At 46.0% G+C, this 24,206-nt stretch overlaps 1 protein-coding gene across 1 annotated transcript in view; it reads left to right on the plus strand.

Moving 5' to 3' along the window:
• Positions 1-21,924, plus strand: part of SNTB1 (syntrophin beta 1) — a 251,822-nt gene extending 229,898 nt beyond the window's left edge. The window contains exons 5-7 of the mRNA XM_070382859.1: positions 9,838-10,034; positions 16,178-16,368; positions 19,389-21,924. Of these exons, the coding sequence (XP_070238960.1) occupies positions 9,838-10,034; positions 16,178-16,368; positions 19,389-19,481 (481 nt within the window). The 3' untranslated portion in view covers positions 19,482-21,924. The remainder of the gene's footprint in view (positions 1-9,837; positions 10,035-16,177; positions 16,369-19,388) is intronic.
• The last annotated feature ends 2,282 nt before the right edge of the window (positions 21,925-24,206 follow it).

Here is a 24,206-nt window from a genome sequence, read left to right on the forward strand (position 1 = left end):
CTATTGGAGAAAGTAATTGGCATTAATGCATGAATGGCTGAAAAGGAATTGGGTCTGTTTGACCCTACACGTGATACTGCGTTTACCAAGGACTTGTAGTGTCTTAAACCAAAGTCGCTGAGCTGTGAGGGCGGGGCTAAGGAAGAGTTGTGGTTTTGTTTGTAGGGACGAGGAAGTGTGGGATGGAAATAGGGACCCGAAGCCCTTAACTTCACAGCACAAAGCTGGTCCTGAGTGCTGCCGCGGGGAATGCGTGGCAGACGCTCCCGTGGCTCTGAAAGTGGACCTGGATGAGCCTCGGTCGGAACTGGGCTCCAGTCTGCTTCGGGCTCACTCCCCTTTGTTTAACGGGCCTTGGCTTACACTCAGTATCCCTAATGATGTCCCTTTCTGAGAGCTGGGACCTGGCCTGATTCCTTTACCACCATATTCAGATGGAAGAAGTTTAGAAGGTGCAGTGAGACAGGAGTTCAGTGACTCCTGGCCAAGGGACAGCAGGCTCATTCTTGGGCAGCCCTTCCTGTCTGATGGTTTGGGGCTTGTTTGGGATTCTGCCCCTTCCTGTCTTCCCTGGAGACTGTTGACTGTCGGGCCCCAAGTAAGGGTGGCCAGCTGTTATAACAAAGAATTCAAGAGGAGCCCCAGAACCACTGAAGGGGTCTGACCAGTTGCTCTTCCTTCCTCCTCCTTTTTTTCCCTTTTCTTTATTGTTCTGTGGCTTGCGCTGTGGCATATGCATGGAGATACTAATTACAGCAATTAAGGAAAATGAGGGTGTAATATTGCTTAGCAACCCAGTTACCTAATCTGTAATTTTACTAATTTGGCTGAATCTGTGTGCTGCAACTGTTTTGGTTTTAATTAAGGATATTAATAATAATGTTTTTAATGAATCATTTTATGCTACATTCTCTAACGCCTTATCCAGAATTAAACTAGTGCATAAGCATCCCTTGTGAGGTAGGGTTTTCTGTGTTTTTCTTGAAACTAGTCAGACAAAAGGGGCCCATCTGAGGATCAAGAAACAATATGCAGCTTCACATCACACCTCAGTTGTTAGAGACGCCTGTGGCTGGCCCCCACAGGGACGGCTACTTCTACTGCCAAGCTCCCAAAATCTCAGACAGAGAATTTGACTCGAAAGGGGGCTTATCACACAACCTCTGTGAGCCTCCTGGTATCAGCGCTTTGGGCATAGGACGTGATTTTAAACCATTGCATCCTTCCTTTTTGTCTTATAAGGAGACAGCCGGGTTGGACCCCCTTTCCTTTGATGGTAGTGCGTGCGTGCTCAGGCGTGTCCGACTCTGCAACCCCGTGGGTTGTAGCCCACCAGACTCCTCTGTCCGTGCGATTTTCCAAGCAAGAATACTGGAGTGGGTTGCCATTTCCTCCCCCAGGGGATCTTCCCAACCCGGGGATTGAACCTGCATCTCCTGTGTCACCAGGTAGATTCTTTATCCGTGAGCCACCAGTGAAAGCACTAGTTGCTAAAGATGGATTTGGAAGCAGAAACAGGAAGTGGATGTTAGGCGAATCGCATACAACATTCGATCCCAGGTACCTTTCAAGATCATTTTTTTCAGGATGAATTAATCTGTAAATTAGCATTTAGTGGATGCAAATCCAAGTTCTTTGGATTGAGCCATAACTATTCTTTGGTATGGTTGAGGGACAGAGAGTGGGAGACAAGTCATAATATCTCAGTTCAGTTCAGTCACTCAGTCATGTCCGACTCTCTGCGACCCCATGAATCGCAACACACCAGGCCTCCCTGTCCATCACCAACTCCCAGAGTTTACCCAAACTCATGTCCATTGAGTCAGTGATGCCATCCAGCCATCTCATCCTCTGTCGTCCCCTTCTCCTCCGGCCCTCAGTCCTTCCCAGCATCAGGGTCTTTCTAATGAGTCAGCTCTTCGCATCAGGTGGTCAAAGTATTGGAGTTTCAGCTTCAACATCAGTCCTTCCAATGAACACCCAGGACTGATCTCCTTCAGAATGGACTGGTTGGATCTCCTTGCAGTCCAAGGGACTCTCAAGAGTCTTCTCCAACACCACAGTTCAAAAGCATCAATTCTTCGGTGCTCAGCCTTCTTCACAGTCCAACCCTCACATCCATACATGACCACAGGAAAAACCATAGCCTTGACTAGACGGACCTTTGTTGGCAAAGTAATGTCTCTGCTTTTGAATATGCTGTCTAGGTTGGTCATAACTTTTCTTCCAAGGAGTAAGGGCCTTTCAATTTCATGGCTGCAATCACCATCTGCAGTGATTATGGAGCCCAAAAAAATAAAGTCTGCCACTGTTTCCATTGTTTCCCCATCTATTTCCCATGAAGTGATGGGACCGGATGCCATGATCTTAGTTTTCTGAATGTTGAACTTTAAGCCAACTTTTTCACTCTCCACTTTCACTTTCATCAAGAGGCTCTTTACTTCTTCAATTTCTGCCATAAGGGTGGTGTCATCTGCACTTCTGAGGTAATTGATATTTCTCCTGGCAAACTTGATTCCAGCTTGTGCTTCTTCCAGCCCAGCGTTTCTCATGATGTACTCTGCATATAAGTTAAATAAGCAGGGTGACAATATACAGCCTTGACGTACTCCTTTTCCTATTTGGAACCAGTCTGTTGTTCCATGTCCAGTTCTAACTGTTGCTTCCTGACCTGCATAGAGGTTTCTCAAGAGGCAGGTCAGGTGGTCTGGTATTCCCATCTCTTTCACAATTTTCCACAGTTTATTGTGATCCACACAGTCAAAGGCTTTGGCATAGTCAATAAAGCATAAATAGATGTTTTTCTGGAACTCTCTTGCTTTTTTGATGATCCAGCGAGTGTTAGCAATTTGATCTCTGGTTCCTCTAGCAGTAATTAGTCAAATCTCTTAGAAAAGAGTCCTCTTTGTGTTCCAGTTGTTCATTCAGCCATTCATTTAACAAATACTTACTGAGTGTCTGCCATGTGCCTGGAATTATTCTAGGTGCTAAGTGTGCAACAGGATAATCAAATAAAAAGTCCTACCCAGCTCAAATTAATTATAATAATGACTCTTACAGTATATTCTGTGCCAGATACTGTTTCATACAGTATTCCTGAAACTCAGTTCATCCTAACATACTGCTGATCCATCCCAGATTGCATTCGAAGATCCCAAGGCATGGAGAGTTTAAAAAACTTGTCAAGGGACCTTTTTGGTGGTCCAGTGGTTAAGAATCCACCTTGCAATGCAGGGGACATGGATGGATTCGATCCCTGGTCCAGGAACTAACATCCTACATGCTGGGGGGAAGCTGAGCCCGTGAGCTGCAGGAAAAAATTTTACATGCCACAGCTAAGACCAGAGGCAGCCAAATAATTTTTTTTAAGGACATTTGTCAAGGTCATACAGTTGGCTGAGAGCCAAGACTGAGTGTCTGCTGCTCTGCTCTGTGCTCTTATACCGATGCCTTTATTCTCTTGCTCCGCTGTTTCATATTATATGGTCCTATTCATTTCTTCACTTACCTGCACTTTTACACTCGCTTATAGGGAGCGTAACTCTTGCTGGAGTTGCTGGCTTTGCTTCCAACCATGGGAATGTGTGTCTGAATTTTGTCACCGGGAACAAAACTGTCCTTGGGCTTCTCAAGCTGCTTCAGAGAACACTTAGAAATTGAGTGTAAACTGCAGCTTGGAAACTTGTCCCAGGGTACCAGTATTTTTTTCACTGGGTAAGAAAGTTATCTTCTCTGGGGAGACGGCATTTTCTGGGTTGCTATAGTTTAGTCCCAGCTGCAGATAAGAAACACATGGTCATATTTTTAAGGATACAAATAATTGAAAGATAAATAATAGCTATTTCAGAGTCTTCCCCCGGGACTACAGATCAGGAAAGATGTTTGGAAAGAATCTCGGGAGGAATATAAAAAGCCCATTCCTGGCAGGATGGGGAAAGTCAGGCCAACAGATTCTGTCCTTAGCCCTACCTTTTCCAATGTCCAAGCGATGGCTTTTAAAATCTTAATGTCCAGCTGACATTTACTTGGTACATAGTATCCCGAATCTGGTTACTGTAATGTGTTCCCAAATGCAGTTGGCAAGTGAAGAGCCCATTAAAAACTTTTCAGTGGCCCCACGTTTCAAAGGATTTCAAAATAGGTCAAGTGTGTGTGTGTGCATGCGTAGTTTTCATTGTCCACTTGAATTCACATTTGAGAAACATCTGAAAACCTTGCATTCATGCAGTTACTCAGCCAGTATATGTGGAACTCTGACCATAAGTCAGGTGGGATACTAGACAGTAGGGAAACCATGAGAGATGGGACAAGCCTCCTACCTTCAGGGACATCAGAGATGAGGTGGTGATCTTGAAGCCGTAGGGTGGGGGCAGTCCAGTGGTTAAGGTTCTGCACCTTCAATGCAGGGAGCTCAGGTTCAATCCCTGGTCTGAGGACTAAGATCCCACCTGCCATGCAGCCAAAAAAAAAAAAATTCCCTGCTCTGAAGCAGTGGATGGTGATATGTGTGAAGTCCAGAGGACGGGCACCCACCTTCAGGACATCCGTGCTGCGCTTGCTCTGGAGCACCAGCAGATTGCTGAGCTGTCAGTAGTAAGCTGCTTCCCCCAACACCTTCCTTTACCCCTGACCTGTCAGCTTGAACACCTGAGCAGTGAACCTCACACACAGAGAAGCCCAGGAGCTCCCAAGGGCTCCAGCCCCGGCAGGTTCAGCTCACCTTCGATCCCAGGAAGCAAGTCACCTGCTTCAAGCGTGGCTCTCACACAACGGGCAGAGGTCCGCGGAGGTCCGAGACTCAAGGCGAGAGTGCTTCCATCCCCTTGACCTTGGCCTCCCGAGCAAGAGCGCATCCATCCCCGTGAGAGTTCACCCATCCCCGTGAGAGCGCGTCCATCCCCGTGAGAGCGCGTCCATCCCCGTGAGAGCGCGCCCATCCCCGTGAGAGCACGTCCATCCCGGCGGGCCGCTGGCCGGTGCCCAGACGCTGCAGATGCGTGTGCCTGCCTCCTCCCTCCTTCCCATTCCTCAGTCTCTTCTCCAGACTGTGTTCTCAGTGGTTTCTGACGCTCAGTTGGAAGGAGAGGGAAAGGGCTCCTTGAAGGCCCCTCAGGGCACCCCGGGATCCAGAAGGCCCCTGAAACCTCCGCCCGCAGGTCTCCGCTCTCTCCTGTCTCATTTGCTGGCGGCCAGTAGGTGCACGTAAGGCGTTACTGAGGTCACGAGTGTAGGTTTCACCCGACCTGGATCGATTAGCTTCATCCTGAGTAAGGCCATTTCTCGGCCTGCGGATGTCAGGTAACAGGAGCCAGACATGGACAACTTAGGCTAGCAAGACAGGAACCACGCAAGACGACGCGGCTGACTTCATCTAGTATTCCGAGGCAGGATTGCCACCAACATTAAAGAAACAAAACATGTATTCTGCGCTGAGTAAGAAGGTACATATTTTTCAATGTCGTGGAAGTCCTGATTCTAAACATTAAAGTGAAAGATTTGGGTTCGTTTTAGTCCCACAGCCTTGTCAAACTAATCTTTACATTGTGTGCTATATATTGCTTAGAGAAATTTTTAAGAACTTAAAAAAAATAAGTAGAAATAAAACCACCCACAAAATTGCTTGACATTTTAATGGATTTGTTTGCAAGCTTCTGTTTTATATCATTGAATTGCATAGTAAGTTAAAATCGCTCAGTCCTGTCTGACTCTTTGTGACCCCATGGATTGTACAGTCCATGGAATTCTCCAGGTCAGAATATTGGAGTGGGTTGCCATTTCCTCCTCCAGGGGATCTTCCCCACCCAGGTATCAAATCTGAGTCTCCTGTGTTTCCTGCATTGGCAGGTGGGTTCTTTACCACTGAGTCACCCAGGAAGCCCTGCTTATCAGGAGTCGCTCAGTGAATATAGGTGCATTTCCCTACATTCACACATATTTACAAATAATTTGTTAGGTCTATGCTGTTCCCCATCCTCAGGATGTGTTCCCATGCGCCTTGTGGAGATATCTGACGCAGCTCATTTGATTTGCATCTGGAAAGAGTGTCCTTTTGTTACCAGTACACACACTAGCAGGAATTACACTTTTTAAATAAGGAGACTGAGGACAGGGGCATCACCGACTCGATGGACGTGAGTCTGAGTGAACTTCGGGAGTTGGTGATGGACAGGGAGGCCAGGCATGCTGCGATTCATGGGGTTGCAAAGAGTCGGACACGACTGAGCAACTGAACTGAACTGAGGGCGGGGGCAAGGGATGGAAATATTTATCAGGTACAAACTGGATCTAGGTTGTGTACTAGGTGCCATACACAGATCCTTCCTTCGACCTTTACAGCCCTGCTTGATGAAGTGGTGACTCTGAACGTTTAACCTAATGGTAGGGAGGATCCTGATGCCGCTGGTTATTCCTCCCAAACGTGTCCCTTTTCAGCTCACCAGGAGCCTGCCAGCCACGTCCAGCTGACGCAGCTTTAAGATTTTAAAAAGGAAGCACTAGACACATTTCACATTTTTATTTCATTCGTTTTACTTCCATCTTTAGGTGTTTTTTTTTAACTTTTATTTATTTTTTGACCTCACTGCACAGCAGGTGGGATCTTGGTTCTCTGACCGGGAGCCCGCGCCCCTCGCTTTAGAAGCGCAGAGCCTTTCTTCACCATTGGATGGCCAGGGAGGTCCCGGATAGATTCTTGAAATGACTGAAATGTAAACACCTTCGAGTAGAAAACCACTGCGGAGCAGCTAAGAAACAGTGTGAATTTGTGTTTTCTCTACATGCTTCTTCTTGAGTTTTTACCGGACCCTCAGTCCCTTTAAATTCTCTATCAGACTTTGAGGAATGCTCTTGTTTTATTTACTCTCCCCCAGACGATGAAGCCTCAGGCAGCTTCTCAGTCACTGTCATCACACAGCGCTCTCCTTCCTCCCATCAGCTGGACCCTGTCTCTACACGCGAAATCCCTGGGGCGGGCGGGGAGGAGCGTGTCAGCAGAGTCCCGGACTCCTCTCAGCGAGCTGCAGGGAGATTCTGTCTCTTATGGTCACTTCTTGTTGAGGCAAAACTGGCAAATACATGTATACCGGATGATTTCCTGTCCGTATCATTATGAAATGATTACCGCAATCAAGTTAATACATCCATCACATCATTAGCTTTTTTGCAAATTTTATTTTTTTAGCAAATTTCAAGTCTACAATATTATCCCCATGCTATTCACTAGATCCTCAGAACAAATTCATCTCACAACTAAAAATCTGCAGCCTTTGACCAGCGTGACCCCATTTCTCCCAGCCTCAGCAGCCATCGTTCAAAGGCGGGCGGGGAGCCCTTCGCTGCGGAGCGGCAGTGGGTGCTTCTGGACAAACTTCTCGAGTGACAAAATGCAAAGAAACCGTGGGACTGAAAATAGCTGTGTGCACGCACAGTTGGGGCAAATTCTGGACCCCAAATATACAAAGAGGTCAAAAAACCCAAGTGCCACCTTTGCGAGCCTGGCTGAAAACCAGGACGCTGAGCGCGCTGCATGCTCACGGCCGAAGCCACGCCCGCCGCAGCCTCGGCCGCGGCCCTCCCCTCACCCCGCCAGGATTTCCCCGCGTGGGGGAGCAAGTGAGCAAGGGGACCTCTGCTCTCACTCCCGCTGCTGCAGCAGGGACCCCAGGAAAGCCGTGCCTGAATTCTTGTCAACTGAATTTCTATTGGCTGGGGAAGGCTAAGAACCCTCGTCAGTAACAATTCTTCTCTCTGCTTCTGTAAGCTTGACTTGTTTTTTAAGATTTGTTTTTGAAATCTTGTTTTTCAAGATTTCACATAAGTGATGTCATACAGCATCTCTTTCTCTGTCTGGCTTATTTCAGTTGGCATAATGCTTTCAGATTCACCCATAAGGTTGCAAAGGGCAGAATTTCCTTTTTTGTTTAAGGCAGAATAATAGTACATTATGAATATATGCATCTCGTCTTCTTTAACGATTCGTCCACAGATGGGCACTCAGGTTGCTCCCATGGCTTGGCGATTATAAATAGTGCTGTGGTGAATTTGGGGGTGCAGATATTCTTTCAGATATTGATTCTGCTTCCTTCAGATATATCCTCAGACGGGGCATGGCTGGACCTTTGGTCGTGCTAATTTTACTATTTTGAAGGACCTCCAAGCTCTTTCCGTAGTGGCTGCACCAATTTACATAACCACCAACAGAGTGCGAGCATTCCCCTCTCTCCACTTTCTTGCCAACACTTGTTATCCTCTGTACCTTCTCTATCTTCAAAGAACTGTACAGTCAAAAGCCTTTTTCAATTAACCTTTTTCTTTCAGTCAGCATTGCAAACCACCCCTCCCACCAGATTTCAACTCTGTAAGTAAAAGAGAGCTCCTCAGAGTTATAGGAGCTTGTCACTAGGAATTCAGTGGGCTACCGTAGGTTTTATGTCACTGATAATTTTGGTCTACAGTATCTAAACTTGCAAGAGAAAATAAGCTTTTGGATTTCCTCTGTACAACTTTTAATCTAGAGGTAACAAGTCCTTTGCCTAAGAAAGTAACTCTCCCATCCACCAAGTGAATAACACCTGGAATTCCACTAGCAACCAATGAACTGTTTCTTTCTGTATTGAAAGAAAAGGCTGAAAATGCAAATATCCTGGAGACAAGGAACATTTCCTACATTGTATTCATGCTCTCCTGCAAATTAATGACAAGAGAGTCTCTCCCAAAAGGAGGCTGGACATGGAGGAGAAGGAGCAAGCTTGAGAGATCCGAGTGCTTAAACGGGGTGAGTGACGAGGGGCCATCCCTGCTCGGAAGGCGGCACCAGAGCTTCCTTGTTTCCCCTGGCCTGTTAGAAAGCATGGACGCGGGAGTCACGGTTAATGCTGGATGTATGTTCTAAAGTCAGTGTGTCCAGTGAAAATCACTCTTGAAAATCACTTTAATCTCCCATTAAGTGCAGTTCTCGTCCCTCTTTGAAGAAGTTCAGCATCACTGTGCTTCTTCAAGCTTTTCAAAAATTTTTATTTAATGATTCATTTTTATTTTGGCTGTGCTGGGGCTCCGTTGCTGCTCTGGGGCGCCCTCTAGTGCAGCGAGTGGGACCTGCTCTCTCGTTGCCGCGCACGCTTCTGGTGTGGGGCTTCTCTCGTCGTGGAGGACAGGCTCCAGACCTCCGTGGCTGTGGTCCACAGGCTTAGTTCCCCGAGGCGTATGGGATCTTCCTGGACTACGGATCGAATTGGTGTCCCCTGCATTGCAAGGTGGATTCTCAACCACCGGACCACCAGGGAAGCCCTCTTTTTCAAGCTTTACACAGACACAGATTGCGGCTTCTTAGCAGAGTGAGTCCCATGGTTGTCTGCTTGCGTTTGGAGGCTGAGTGCATGAGAAATGCACACCCAGAAGTACATTCCCTGCAGCCAGATGCTCCAGAGTATAAGAAAAATGGTATGTGTGGCGGGGAGGGGGGGTGGTGCTCAATCCAACTCAGAAAACAACAGATTTCCTTCCTCGTCTCAGGCTCGCCCTGGGTCATATGTATGTAATGGCAGAAGGTAACTGTTCTCAGTCCTTTCCGTATCTTCCTTTCTCATCTAAGTGTCTGCATAGTCAACCGGATGCCCAGTTCATGGCCACTGTATTCATCTCCCTCTACCACTGGTGAGGAACTGAGTGAGAAGGGGGCAGAAAACCATTGTGAACATTGGGGTGTCTTGGATCCTTGGGTTCCAGATCAGAAAAGTGATAGCAATTCGAGCAAATCACCAGCTGGAGCTTTTTCTCAAGTGACGTATCGGGTGGATACAGTAGCTTCCATTTTGATCATTTCTCTCTTCTTCTCAACAGGCTGGTCCATTCCGGTCCAGGAAAGGGATCACCCCAGGCTGGTATGGATCTGTCTTTTGCAACGCGAACTGGCACCCAGCAGGGGATTGAAACGCATCTCTTCAGGGCCGAGGTCAGCAGGGACCTCTCACACTGGACACGGAGCATAGTACAGGGGTGCCACGACTCGGCGGAGCTCGCTGTGGAGATCAGCACAGGTGCGCGCTCGGGCTGGGGACGCCACAGCCTCCTGGGGAGGGGGCGCCCTCCTCTGCATCGTGGCCTCAACATAGGTTCCATTACTGGCCCATTTTGGGGTACTTACTTAAATTCCAGAGGAGATAAATTTCAAAGTCTTCTAAATGAAGGCACTCATAATGCCCTACTAAAATGGGACCTAGAGAGTGGTCCCTCTCGCCACAACTAGAGAAAGCCCAAGAGTAGCAATGAAGACCCAGCTCAGCCAAAAATAATAATGATAATAATTAATTAAACACTTTTTAAAAAGCTTAAAAAAGAACAGTGATGCCAGACTCCTTGAGACATGGAGGAGGAGGGCTACACTTTATGGGAGGTTAAAGGGGTCTTCACGAGTGATTTTTACTGGACATTATTAGTACATTTAGTAATGCTTTACTAAAAATGCAGGGATTCCCCGGTGGCTCAGACGGTACAGCATCTGCCCACAACGCGGGAGACCCGGATTCGATCCCTGGGTCGGGAAGATCCCCTGGAGAAGGAAATGGCAACCTACTCCAGTACTCTTGCCTAGAAAATTCCATGGATGGAGGAGCCTGGTGGGCTACAGTCCCTGGGGTCGCAAAGAGTCGGACACGGCTGAGCAACTTCACTTCACTAAAATGCAACCTAAGGGTTTGACTACGAAAACTCTTACTTCATCTTCCTGCAGAAAAAGTGGGTAACTCGGCTAGTCAGCCGTCATTTCTACCATGCTGGACAGTGCATGTCCAGAACATTTCCATCACGGGAGAAAGCCCTATGGTGTAACTCTGCTCTATATGACTAGGGTTTTCCCACAAGACCTCTTACGTACAGCACTTCCAGACTTCAGTCACACTGAAACGACAGCAGAGTTTATAGTTTTACCCTCAGAAGACTCAGATGCTCATCCCTGGAGATTCTGGCTCAGAGTTCTGGGCTGGGGCCTGAGAATTTGCATCTAGTGAGATCACAGGCAGTCCCGATGCTGCCGGTCCGTGGACCACTCTGTGAGCAGTACTGCAGTAGGGTGCAACTTCCTCCGCACCCGAGACTGTTCTAGAAGGTGGGCCACATGTTGGACTTCCCTGGTGGTACAGGGGAAAGAATCCACCTGCCAATGCAGGAGACACGGGTTTGAACTCTGTGCTGGGAAGATCCCACATGCTGTCAGGCAGCTAAGCCGGAGTGCCACAGCTACTGAACCCACACGCTCCACGGCCTGTGAGCTGCAGCTTCGGAAGCCTGCGAGCCCTGGAGCCTGCACCCCACAAGAGAAGCCCTGCAGGGGATGCCTGTGCACCCAAGCTGGAGAGTAGCCCCCGCTCTTGCAATTAGAGAAGGCCCGCATGCGGCAAAGAAGGTCCAGTGCAGCCAAAGATACACAACTGAATAAATAAGACTTTCAGTTCAGTTCAGTTCAGTTCAGTCGCTCAACTCTGCGACCCCATGGACTGCAGCACGCCAGGCCACCCTGTCCATCACCTACTCCTGGAGTTTACTCAAACTCATGTCCATTGAGTCGGTGATGCCATTCAACCATCTCATCCTCTGTCGTCCCCTTCTCCTCCTGCCCTCGATCCCTCCCAGCATCAGGGTCTTTCTAATGAGTCAGCTCTTCACATCAGGTGGCCAAAGGATTGGAGTTTCAGCTTTAACATCAGTGCTTCCGATGAACACCCAGGACTGATCTCCTTCAGAATGGACTGGTTGGATCTCCTTGCAGTCCAAGGGACTCTCAAGAGTCTTCTCCAGCACCACAGTTCAAAAGTGTTAATTCTTTGGTGCTCAGCTTTCTTTATAGTCCAACTCTCACATCCATACATGACTACTGAAAAACCATAACTTTGACCAGACAGATATTTGTTGGCAAAGTAATGTCTCTGCTTTTTAATATGCTGTCTAGGTTGGTCATAACTTTCCTTCCAAGGAGTAAGCGTCTTTTAATTTCATGGCTGCAGTCACCATCTGCAATGATTTTGGAGCCCCCAAAAATAAAGTATGTCACTGTTTCCGCTGTTTCCCCATCAATTTGCCATGAAGTTATGGGACCGGATGCCGTGATCTTAGTTTTCTGAATGTTGAGCTTTAAGCCAACTTTTTCACTCTCCACTTTCACTTTCATCAAGAGGCTCTTTACTTCTTCTTCAATTTCTGCCATAAGGGTGGTGTCATCTGCATATCTGAGATTATTGATATTTCTCCTGGCAATCTTGAATCCAGCTTGTGCTTCCTCCAGCCCAGCATTTCTCATGATGTACTCTGCATATAAGTTAAATAAGCAGGGTGATGATATACAGCCTTGACGTACTTCTTTCCCAATTTGGAACCAGTCTATTGTTCTATGTCCAGTTCTAACTGTTGCTTCCTGACCTGCATACAGGTTTCTCAAGAGGCAGGTCAGGTGGTCTGGTATTCCCATCTCTTTCAGAATTGTCCACAGTTTATTGTGATCCACACAGTCAAAGGCTTTGGCATAGTCAATAAAGCAGAAATAGATGTTTTTCTGGAACTCTCTTGCCTTTTTGATGATCCAGGGGATGTTGGCAATTTGATCTCTGGTTCTTCTGCCTTTTCTAACAGCAGCTTGAACATCTGGAAGTTCACAGTTCACATATTGTTAAAGCCTGGCTTGGAGAATTTTGAGCATGACTTTACTAGCGTGTGAGATGAACTTAAAGGAAATGAAGGGTGGGACACACATCAACATGTAGCAGGGTTTCTCCACATTTCCTTCATTTGTGCAAGCATGAAAAATCAGATATTTTGTAGAATTTCTACTGCAGCATCTCTGAGATGATTAACGTCTTTTAAAAACTATCCTGGGGCCTCCCTGGTGGCTCAGTGGTAAAGAATCTACCTGCCAATACAGGAGACACGGGTTCGATCCCTGGTCCAGGAAGATTCCATATGCCAAGGAGCAACTGGGCCCATGCACTGCAACTCCTCAGCCCAAGCTCTGGAGTCCGGGGGCCAGTCCTGAGCCCCAGGCTGCACCTACTGAGGCCCAGGTGCCCACAGGCCTGTGCTCAGCAACAAGAGATGCCCCTGGATGAGAAGCCCACATGCAGCCAGGAGGAGAAGCCCCACTCACTGCAACTGGAGAAGAGCCTGCACGGCAGCAAAGACTCAGCACAGCCAGAAATAAATAAATACAGTTATTTTTAAAAGTTATCCTGAAGATGGCTAGTACTCCCAATATTTTCCAGCATTTTTGAAAATGTTTCTTGACGTGTCACTGAAGTTTTCATTTTTGACACATATTCTGTATGGCGAGCAAAACGAAGAGTTTTGAACCTGAGAGTTGGTAAAGGCTCAAGTCACCTGAAAACGAAATTTCCTGAAGTTGTATGTATGATAGCAGAGAAGTGCAGACTCCTGGCAACAATCAGGAGTGTTCTAGGAAAGAATAAAGTGGCCAAAGGGGGTTGGTTTAGTTTACAGTCCATACATTTCATAAAATTCTTCTCTCTATAAGCTGAAATCTACTTTGACAGAAAAACAATGAGGCTGTTGATCGACCAGCCCAAGGAAAACAGCAAAGAATTGTGCGGAGTGAGCTAGCTGGCCAAGTGGTGGGAGAGAAGAGTTACAGAAATGACTGAAGCCCAGTTTCAGACGCAAAGACGCCTGCAGGGAGCTGGGAGGCGGGCTGGCGTTTTCATCAGAGCGTCAGTTAGCTTGATAATGCGTTCAGTTTATCCTGTGTGGATTAAGAGCGCCTTCAGATAACCGATTCCATTACCTAAAGGCCACAAATACCACTTCAGGTCAATTTGAATGAAAAGGAATCACGATCAGTTAATTAGACCATTCAGTGGACTAGCTTTAAAGTTCAAAGATAGAGGAAAAGGGAAAAACACGTTTAGAGCCCAGTTGCCCACATTCTGCAACATTAAACAGTGTCAGAAATGAAGATTCAAAGTGTATAGAAGAACCTGTGCGCAGGGCAGGGACAGACACTCACGTGGAGAACGTCCGTCCGTGTGGACACAGCCCGGGGAGCGGGGCGGGAACAGGAACCAGGAGAGCGGCTCTGCCAGACACACAACCTGTGCACAACGGAGCCGCTGAGAGCCTGCTGTCCGGGGCAGGGAGCTCAGCTCGGTGCCCCACAGTGACCTAGGGGGGTGGGATGGGGATTGGGGGTCTAAGAGGGAGGGGTATGTGTATATGTATAACTGATTCACATCATCGCAGCAGAAATAATACAATGTAAAGCAGTCATACTCCATTAAAACAACCATGAAAAGCTGGGAAGCCATCACTTCAGCTGTGCTGTCTCCATGTTGCGGGTTGATCATCCGTGAACCAGACGGGCGGTGGAGGCCCAGGGCCACCGAGAGGATAATGTGGGAGTTGCCCAGGGCCTCTGCCCAGGACGTCTTCGGAAAATGTCAGCCCTTAGTTACAAGTTGAACGATAGCTGCGGCCCTTGGAAGGAAGGAGTATATGTTTTAACTAGTTAAAAGCCTCTTCATTCTGAGAGCAGAGAGACAGCCTGTGTGTCCCCCGAACTCTGAGGCCCCACCCCGCTATGACCCGGAGCGTCTCTCTGCAGGGATCCCTGTCCCGCCCCTCTGCATCGTGCGCTGAGCGGAGCGGGAGACCACCGGGAGGAAAGGGCTGGATCCTGCATCGGAACCACCGGGTTGGGACGTGCCCACCTCTCTGAGCTCTGCTCTTCTCACTTCTGTACTAAGCTTCCCAAGTGCGGTAGGGTGAAACTCACTTCGGCTTATAAAGCTGAGTTAGTGATGGTGTAGAGTAATCAATACCGCCTTCATCTTTACGCCTCCCTCAAAAAGAAGGTGTCTTGGTCTCCCTAAAGAGCTTTCAGGTGTATATGAAGGCCAGAGCCAGTTGAGTTACCAGGGTCTGTTAAATGTGGCGTTTTGTAAGGCAGAAAAAAAAAAATAAATAAATCCAATCCCCTCCTTTGATCACCTTTCCCAGAACTCTCTGCTTTACTTTTGGGGGTTGTGCATTTTGAGGGATCTTAGTTCCCCAACCAAGAATCGAACCCTGGGCCTGACGGGAGTCCTAACCATCACACTGCCAGGGAATTCCCTCCAGAACTCTTTGGTGAAGGGTTTTTAACACTCACAGGTCTTCTGAACAGAAACTTGGAATGGGAGGCAGGCCTGCTGCTCATAATCGGAAAGGGCTGGTCTCTTTTCCTAAACGCAGCGTGGACCACTGAGAAGTGCTGGCGCCTAACCTGATGGAAAGGTTTTCCTTTTGTCCTCTGGAATCGGGGGCACCTACGGACAGCCGCGGAGGCTGACTGCACCCTGGCGGCGGGGGCGTGGCTCCTTCGTAGAAGCTGCAGCAGCCGCTTCTCCAGGACCCGCGATGATCAGATCATCAGGAAATTCAAAAAGCTCCACTTTATAAAAGGAGCTTTGACTTTTTTTTTTTTAAGTAAAACTCAGGTTGTTTTTTAACAGCTTGCTCCTGGCTTCTTACATGTGTTTTTGTTAACTTGGGTAACGTCACTGGGGGAGTGATTGCTTCAGGTGATAGGCGCTTCATTAATTGATGATTGATTCAGTTATAGATTGTGTGTGTGTGTGTGATGATGAAAACAATGATCAGAGGTAGCTTGCTCTAAATCGAAATGTCAGGGACTTGTCTGGTGGTTCAGTGGCTAAGAATCTGCCTTCCAGCGCAGGGGACCCGGGTTCCACCCTGGTTGGGGAACTAAGACCCCACATCCCTGGGGGCGACTGAGTCCACATGCCAGAGCAGAGAGAAGTCCTCCGACTACAGAGAAGGTCCCTTGTGCCGCAACTAAGACCCAGTGCAGCCAAATAAATGGTTTTTTTAGTGTCAGATTTTTTTTCCAGCTTGAGACAAGGTCATTGGAACACCTGTCTCCCTATATATCAGATGGTTACATTAGGGCTAGAGCCCAGATAAAATGTAGTAAATCTTTCTGTTTATTTCCCTTCATTTCACAGGACAAGTTAAGTGACAATGTCATAATCTAAGGAGAACACTTTCATGCACATTATTAATTTTTACCTTTAGAAAGCAGCTTTGTGGCTGGGCCTGGGGTGGGGAGACAGGTTAGAGCCGGGAGAAGGGACGGATTCCGCTGCTCATCACTCACCCCTCCTTCTCTGTCTGCCTCTCGCAGCTTGCACCTACAAAAACCAGGAGTGCCGACTGACCATACATTATGAGAATGGATTTTCAGTTACCACTGAGCCACAGGAGGGTGCCTTCCCCAAGACAGTCATACAGGCTCCTTATGAAAAGCTGAAAACGTCTTCAGATGATGGAATCAGGATGCTGTATTTAGATTTTGGAGGCAAAGATGGAGAGCTTGTAAGTACACTTTTCTTTAGACAGTGTGATTTTGTGTACGCAACTCACCCATACTGGCTTGCACACATAATACTGCCTTATATTTAGTTAGTATTTGATTAACAAAATACTTATAGGTTCATGCCTTAATGGATCCTTGAAAAACAGTGATGGCATCCAATTTTTTAAGTCCTTTCCTTTGGTCTCATTTGAATATAACAGAAATATTTGAATCAAAGGAAAGGATGCTTATTATATAGTCAGCATTAAATTCTTCTCAAAGAGGGCCCCACCACCATCAAAATGTACCATTCATTGTTTAAAAGCATCTGATCTAAACTGGGCATTGTGCGAGGTGTCAGGGATACACGGATGTAAAATACTGGTCCTGCCCATGGTCTCTTGGGTCTCAGCAGTGGAGAACATGAAGAGCCCAGAGGGGAAGGGGCGGCCAGGAAACCCAGCAACGCTGGTCGGCTCCCCCTCGTGGACAGAGGGCCGGACGAGGACCGGGCGCTGTGAGCTCCTGTCAGCAGGCATCCGGCAAAACCAGCAGACTTGTCGTCAGGGTGACATTCATACTTCTTCTATCACTGCAGATCGCCCATGTGTTTAAAATCATGATTTCCTGCGATCGTTACCGACTACCATATTGAAAAAATGCATTACTCTAGCTCCTCTGAAGGGTGAAAGTCACACATTGCTCCACTTTCTAGCTCGGGTGTTCTCAGGAAGACATAGCATCTCATTTAAGCTGTGGAATGCAGACCTGCAAAAAAGGACTTTGATTTGGAAAAGCGGGTCTCTGTCTAGATCCTTCCTAGTCACTGGCTTAGTCAACAAATATTTATTGACTCATTCTTGATAACCTGGATGGGGGTGGAATATATAAAATGCAGAGATAAATCTCTAAAAATAAGATCCAGTCACTGTAACTCAGCTATTAGGCTTGCATAACCCTCCCCTCTCCCAGGCCTTCCCTGTTGGCTCAGGGGTAAAGAATCTGCCTGAAGTGCAAGGGCTGCAGGAGACTCCTGCTTTTTGTCCATGGCTGGAAAACTCAAGGCTTTTTGCCAGTGAGGAAAAATAACGTATGTCTAAATTTTGGCCTTTCTGCCTATAATTGCAACCTGACTTGAAAAGACTTAGGAAGGACTGGTTTTCCCGCTGTCGATATGTTAGTCTGAGAAGCAGTTTCAGACACACCTTTCCCAGGATCTAGGTCAGCAACCCCCAGAGGCAGGTGCTAGGGAAGGGTCAGAGACAAGTGGTAGAAAACGCAATAAACTTTGGGTCAAGAGACCCCTGCTGTCTTTCTGAGTCTGGAACTAACTCATCACATGTCCTGGGCAAGTCGTCTTATTTCTTTGGCTCTGAGTCTCCCCACCTATAAAACACAGGGACTGAAGGAGGTCATCTTTAAGGTTAGTTTGAAGAGTTACGCTCTGTGTTAGTAAAAGTGAATATGCTGGTGAAATGGATTTCCCTGGCAGCCCAGTGGTTAAGAATCTGCCTGCCAATGAAGAGGACACGGGTTCGATCCCTGGTCTGGAAATTAAGATCCCACATGCACTTGCTCCAGGGCCCGTGTTCTGAAATAAGAGGAGCCCCGCTCACAGCAAACTAGAGGAGAGCTGAGCACACAGACGCAGCCCCGCAGGACACGCCCGGTGTCACCAAAGAAACAAGGCGAGGGTGGGGTCAGGCCCAGAGTCTGGCATCAGACAGGCCTGCATCTGAGTTCATGCTTTCTCTCCACTGTAAGCTGTATGGTCTTAGAAGGTTTTATAGCTTCACCAAATCTTAGTTTTCCACTTGAGACACAGAGAGGGTAACAGTAGATATCCCAAAGGGATTCTGTGAGAATTAACTAAGATAACGTACAGAAAGTATTCACACAGTGCCTGGTTCACGCCAAGTACAACTTAACTCTGCCGGATGTTACTGTGGTCAGGTTGTTATTCTCTAGCACCAGAATAGAGCTGGGGATAAGGGGGACGAACTGAGAGTGTAGCTCTGGCGTATGCACTGCCGTGGGCAAACAGACAGCTCGTGGCAGAGCGCTGGAAGGCGCGGGGGCCCAGCCAGCTGCGGTGGTGCCATAGAGGGGTGGGAGGGGTGTCTGTGTGTTTACAGCTGATTCACACTGAGGCACAGCAGAAACTCACACAGCACTGTAAAACAGTTATTCCCCAGTTACAAAAACATCCTATTATAAACCATCTTAGAAAAGAATATTAATAAAAGAATGTGCGTATGTGTATAGCTGAATCACTTTGCTGTACAACAGGAATTAACAACAGTGTAATCAACTATACTTCAATAAAAAGAAAAATAAAAAATGAGATAAAAAAAAAAAAGAATCAGGAGCAACACAGCGCTCTTGAACTAGGTCAGGTGATGAAAATCCAGCCTGTTTAGCTCTGAGCTTGTGCCGGCTCTGTAGGGACACGAGGAAAACCAGCCTTCAGAAGGAGCCTCTGCAGATGGTGCTCTAGGTGCGTTCGATGCCACGAGCTGTGAGGATGCGGCTGCTCGTAATATAGCTTCTGTATTTTCTGGTTTGTGAGGGATTTTCACCTGCAGTATCTCATTTTAATACTCTACCCTGTAAGTTAGGTTGGACTGAGAATAATTTTTAATGGATTGTCCAAGATGATGTACACACCTGAAAAGTGTTAGAAGCAGGACTCAAATCTATGATGGGAGACTTAGCACGGCCTCATGCTGTACCTAATCCAACATAAATACCAAAAAGAAAAGGTTTAGACAGTCAAGAAGGGCAGCACTGATATGTGTGCTATTGGTATGTATAAATTTCACAGAACTTATTTTTGGAAATAAGATAGATGAGATGTAAGGAGTAAGTTCAAAGAGTTATTTTTTTTTTAATCTCATCGGGGGGCAAGGATTTAAAAACACAGTTGCTCCAGTTAACACTTAAAAGCAGGAAGTGCTTGGATCTCTTTGATGTGTAAATCACTATTTTGTGTCAAGCATTCATTTAAAATTTTTCATGTGCTCTTCTTTTTAAATTCCAGCAACTGGACCTGCACTCCTGCCCCAAGCCGATTGTTTTCATCATTCATTCCTTCCTGTCAGCTAAGATTACAAGACTGGGGTTGGTGGCCTGAGCAGGGGGGTGAATTACCTCTGAGCAAAGGAGGCTTCGCTGCCCCCAAAACAGCGTCGTGTCGGACAGCATTCGCAGTGACCACCAGATGCGGCATGTCGGCTTCAGACCCCGAGTCCCGCGAGCAGTGCCCGGCTTCTGTCAGTTTCCGCAGCGATAAAGGGTACCCTCAAAACACCGCAAGGACTGTCAGAATGAAACTGTTTTTTTAGCACAGTAAAAGGGTAGAGCGGTGAGGCTGATTGGAAATACACAGCACAGCTCTTAGATAACGACAACCAAGGACATGCTACTGAAACAGCATGTGCAGCTCTTAAGCATAGTTTCTAGGCAACTGGTTCACCTGCTCAGCCAGGGCTGAACAGATGAGAAAAGGACGTTTTCCGCCACCACCCCGACCCCAGGAGTAAGGACCCCGCGTTTTACTGTGCCCCATTTCCTACTTCTGAGCTGACTTCCACTGGTAAGGGAAGGACTCAATGGAAACCCACCTTTGATTTAAGTATGAAACAGCTGTTACTTTTTCTTAATGAATTACCTTTCAGTGATGTAGAAGGATGTGTTCTCAGGAGCATATGATGAGTGGGAATTCACACATCAGATACTTCTCTGAGCTGTAAGCCAGTAGATTCTGAGCCAGAGTAGGCTGCTTAAATTGCAAAGCTTTGCTGAAGAGTGGTTTGCATGAAAGAATTAATTCTGGGACTACACTTATACCAAGGCCTGCTATTTTAGAGCCATGACTTAGAGCTTTATTTATAGAAAGCAAATTATGGATTTTTTTAAAAAGATTGTCATTTGAGATATATATATAATAATTCACGGGGGGTTAACTTATACCCATTTTGTGGTTTTCAGTGGAAGTGCTGAGCAATGTATTGGCCCTTATTTCTGCCTGTGCTGTATGCATGCATTTTCAAGCAAGTAATAGAGCCTTATATGATTCTGTTTAATACTGGGTTTTACACAGAGAGCCAGTATTATAACCAAACCCATGAATAGCACTCACAGCTCTTTTGGAATTCCAGGGAAATAATATAATGACCTGATATTTTTCTACAAGAATATTTTCAGACAGCATAGTGAAGTCACTCAATTGTGTCCGACTCTTTGCGACCCCACGGACTGTAGCCTACCAGGCTCCTCCGTCCATGGGATTTTTCCAGACAAGAGTACTGGAGTGGGGTGCCATCTCCTTCTCTAGAGGAGCTTCCCGACTGTAGGCAGACGCTTTACTGTCTGAGCCACCAGGGAGGTGCCAGACAGCACAGTCTTATTCATTTAACACTTTTGCTTTTATCTTTCAGAACACAGTCACTGAAAACAACCTGTTATTTGATCTTAAAGTCACTTGCCTCAAATCTTGAGAATTAGCTCTAGAATTTCTGTATTTGCAACACTTCTCTCCTCTGTAGTTTACGCAGACAAATGTTCCAGGTTAGATTTGTGTGTCTTTTCAGAGAGCTATGCAGAAAGATTTAACAAGTGATTTTGTTCACTCAGACACATGTGTTTATGGAGTTTTACTTTAGATCAGCATTTTATTTTAGATAGGTGTTTCCCCAGAGTAATACAAGTAACATTAATTCAAGTTCCAAAGGGTATTGATTGAATGGTATTTCGTGTAGAGGGAAATAAAAGGGTTAGTAATCAAAAACTGTTATATACTGCATTAAAAAATGTTAAACAGAGTTCATGGTTGCAGCCCTCTTCAGAGACTTTATTGCATATCGCAGTTCTGCAGGGGAAATGATCCGAACACACAGGGATGATCCTATGTCATTCCTAACACGTCTACAGAACTACTTTCTAAGACACCTTATGAAACTAGTGTCTAAACACACACACACACAACAAAACAATCACTTTGGAAAACATAGCTTTAACACTGATTTTGTTTCCTATTTTAAAATGCTGAAGAGTGAAGTCCCAGCCTCAATGTTGTAGGAAAGCTTTGATGCATCTGTAAATTGTAATGCACTCTTTCATGATATATTTTCAAAATCACTGGAAAGTTGTTATACAAGAGAACTATACTTATGTATTGTAAATAACATGAAAATACAGATATTAATGCCAATAGTTCAACAATATGTAATCTAAGGTGCTCCATACTATATGAAGTGTGAGTTAATTACTCATAATTAAGTTGCAAAGGTCCTATTATATATTTATAGACACATTAAAATGATCATAATTACAAATACTATTTCTTCATCACTTGAGTTTTAGACTGATTAATATCTGGGTGGGGTTCAAAAGAAACTACATTCTCTGCATTTATAAAAGTTTAATTTAAATATTTATATTTTAGAAAAATATATTTGAATAAAATCAATGCATTTTCTGAATTAAAATGTTATTAGCAAGAAATAGAAAATTTCACTAAGAAATGTGTATATAAATCATTTTTCTTCTTCAAAATTAAATTGTATCATATCAGAGTGGCTATGATGAATCAATTCAAATATTCATTTTTTTCTCCTTCAATTTGAATTCAACAAGTTACTACTTCACACTGTAGATTTTAATCTTGTCTTGATGTGCATTATGAATGATGTGAATAACACAAACTCATACATCTGGATCATACCTGGGTACAGACAGCGAATCAACTGAGTCATTTTGGGGGATTTGTTTTTGTCCAGTTCCCTCTGTGATCAACTGTCTCATATTTGAATTGATGAATTATTAAATTCACAATGTCTGTTCTTTTAGGTGCAAACCAACTCCAGTGAATGATGTCTTAAACTACACTTGGAGGGAGGGAAGCTGCCCAATTGTTAATTAGGTGAGCCCTTTGGTGTGGTGACGGAGCTCTAAACCATCCCATGGGAATTTAAAGAAAACCAACAGGAATACAGATATCAAGTTTCTTTTTCTGCCTTGACTAAGTAGGAGAAACAAAACTATACATCTATTTTAAAAACCATTCAGCCAGAGGCATTTAATTGTATCAACTGATGCACTGAAATGCTGAAAAAAATGCACGCTGCTTTGTCCAAAAGCTTGTTGACCCTGCTTGGTTGAAGTCAGAAGGAACGGTCTTAATGGGCAGGAGTCCTCTACAATTAATGAGTGGGGCCTTTCTGGCCCTTGTTTTACAGATATTAGATCTTCTATCTTGAGGGGACTGGAGTGGACTGGGGTGAGGACGTGCTTTATGAGTTTATAAAATGTGCCTGTTTATAGCGCTGTGGCCACCCTGTAAACTTCATATGTGAGTTAAATAGGTGCTCACTCTGCGTGTGGTGGGCTGGCCGGCGCTTTCCTCAGTAGCCAGAGGGATATGGGCACAAACAGACACCCCGTGCCCGTCTCGTCCTCAGAGACGGGCCTGGAAAGGGGCCACGGGGGTGGCGGGGCGCCACCTGCTGCTTCTGTGTGTACAGTTTCATGCTGGGTCGTCACCTGGGCTCAGGGCTTTCAACCCTCATTTTAACTACATTTTCACGGGATTTTATCTATACACCAAGCTCCAAATGCTCAAGTTCTCTTTAGTACCAGAACTTGGTTTGTGTTCAAGTTACTTGTAATAAAAACAGCAGGCTGGGGTTGAGAAGTCTTTTACTATTTGAAAACCGGAGGAAATATGTGCAAATCATAGATAAGGGACTAGGATCCAGAAACTATAAAGAACTCTTACAATTCAACAATAAAAAGAGAAATAAGCCCACTGAAAAGTCCTTAAGAAAGCATTTGGTGGACATTTCCCTGAAAGAAAATATCCAGCTGGCCAATAAGTGCATGAAAAGATGCTCAACATTACTTATCAGAGAAATGCAAGTCAAAGCCACTATGAGATCTTACCTCACATTTCCTATCATCTGTCAAAAGATAAATGCTAACAAGAATCAGCAAGGAGGTGGAGAAATTGGAGCTGCTGTGGAAAACAGTCTGCCATCTTCTCAAAAATTACAGAGTTACTGTATAGTCCTAGGCATATGCCCAGGATAATGGAAAACATACGTCTGTGCCAAAACTTGTACACAATGTCCACAGCAGCATTCTCACGACAGCCAAAATGGGGACTCAGCCGTGTCCATCGACTGGTGAATGGAAAAACAACTGTGACAGGTTCATACAATGACACGCTGACTCAGGCTACAACACGGGTGAGCCCCGAACACCTCAGGCAGAGAATCTGCCTGCCAGTGTCGAGATGTGGGCTCCATCCCTGGGTCAGGAAGATCCCTTGGAGGAGGGAATGGCAACCCACTCGAGTATCCTTGCCTGGAAAATGCCATGGACAGAGGAGCCTGGCAGGCTGCAGTCCAGAGTCTGAGCCTAAACAAGTAGGAGAAACTGGAGACAGAAGACCACACTGTACTAGTCCCTGTCCGTCCAATGTCCAGAACAGGCAAATCCAGAGAACAGAGAGGAGACGGGTGCCTGCCAGGGGTGAACAGAAATGACTGCTCGTAGATACGGAATTTCTACTGGGGTGATGGAAAGCTGAGGGAGTTAGACGGTGGTGATGCTTACACAACTTTGTGGATATACTAAAACCTACTAGAGTATATACCATAAGGGGCGACTTTCACAATATGCGAATTACATGCCAATAAAGGTAAGACTTGTGGGCTTTCTGTGTATCCAAAGTCACAGTCTAGTCTGTCAGATGAAAACCACACCCACCAGACAGGGTGTCTTGGGCTGTCAGAGTCTGTGGGGCAACACCCTTAAGATTCACAGAAGTCCTTTTGTCTTGCTGAAAGGGTTCAAG

Source organism: Bos mutus, chromosome 14, assembly GCF_027580195.1.
Source record: "Bos mutus isolate GX-2022 chromosome 14, NWIPB_WYAK_1.1, whole genome shotgun sequence".
In the NCBI taxonomy this organism is placed as follows: domain Eukaryota; kingdom Metazoa; phylum Chordata; class Mammalia; order Artiodactyla; family Bovidae; genus Bos; species Bos mutus.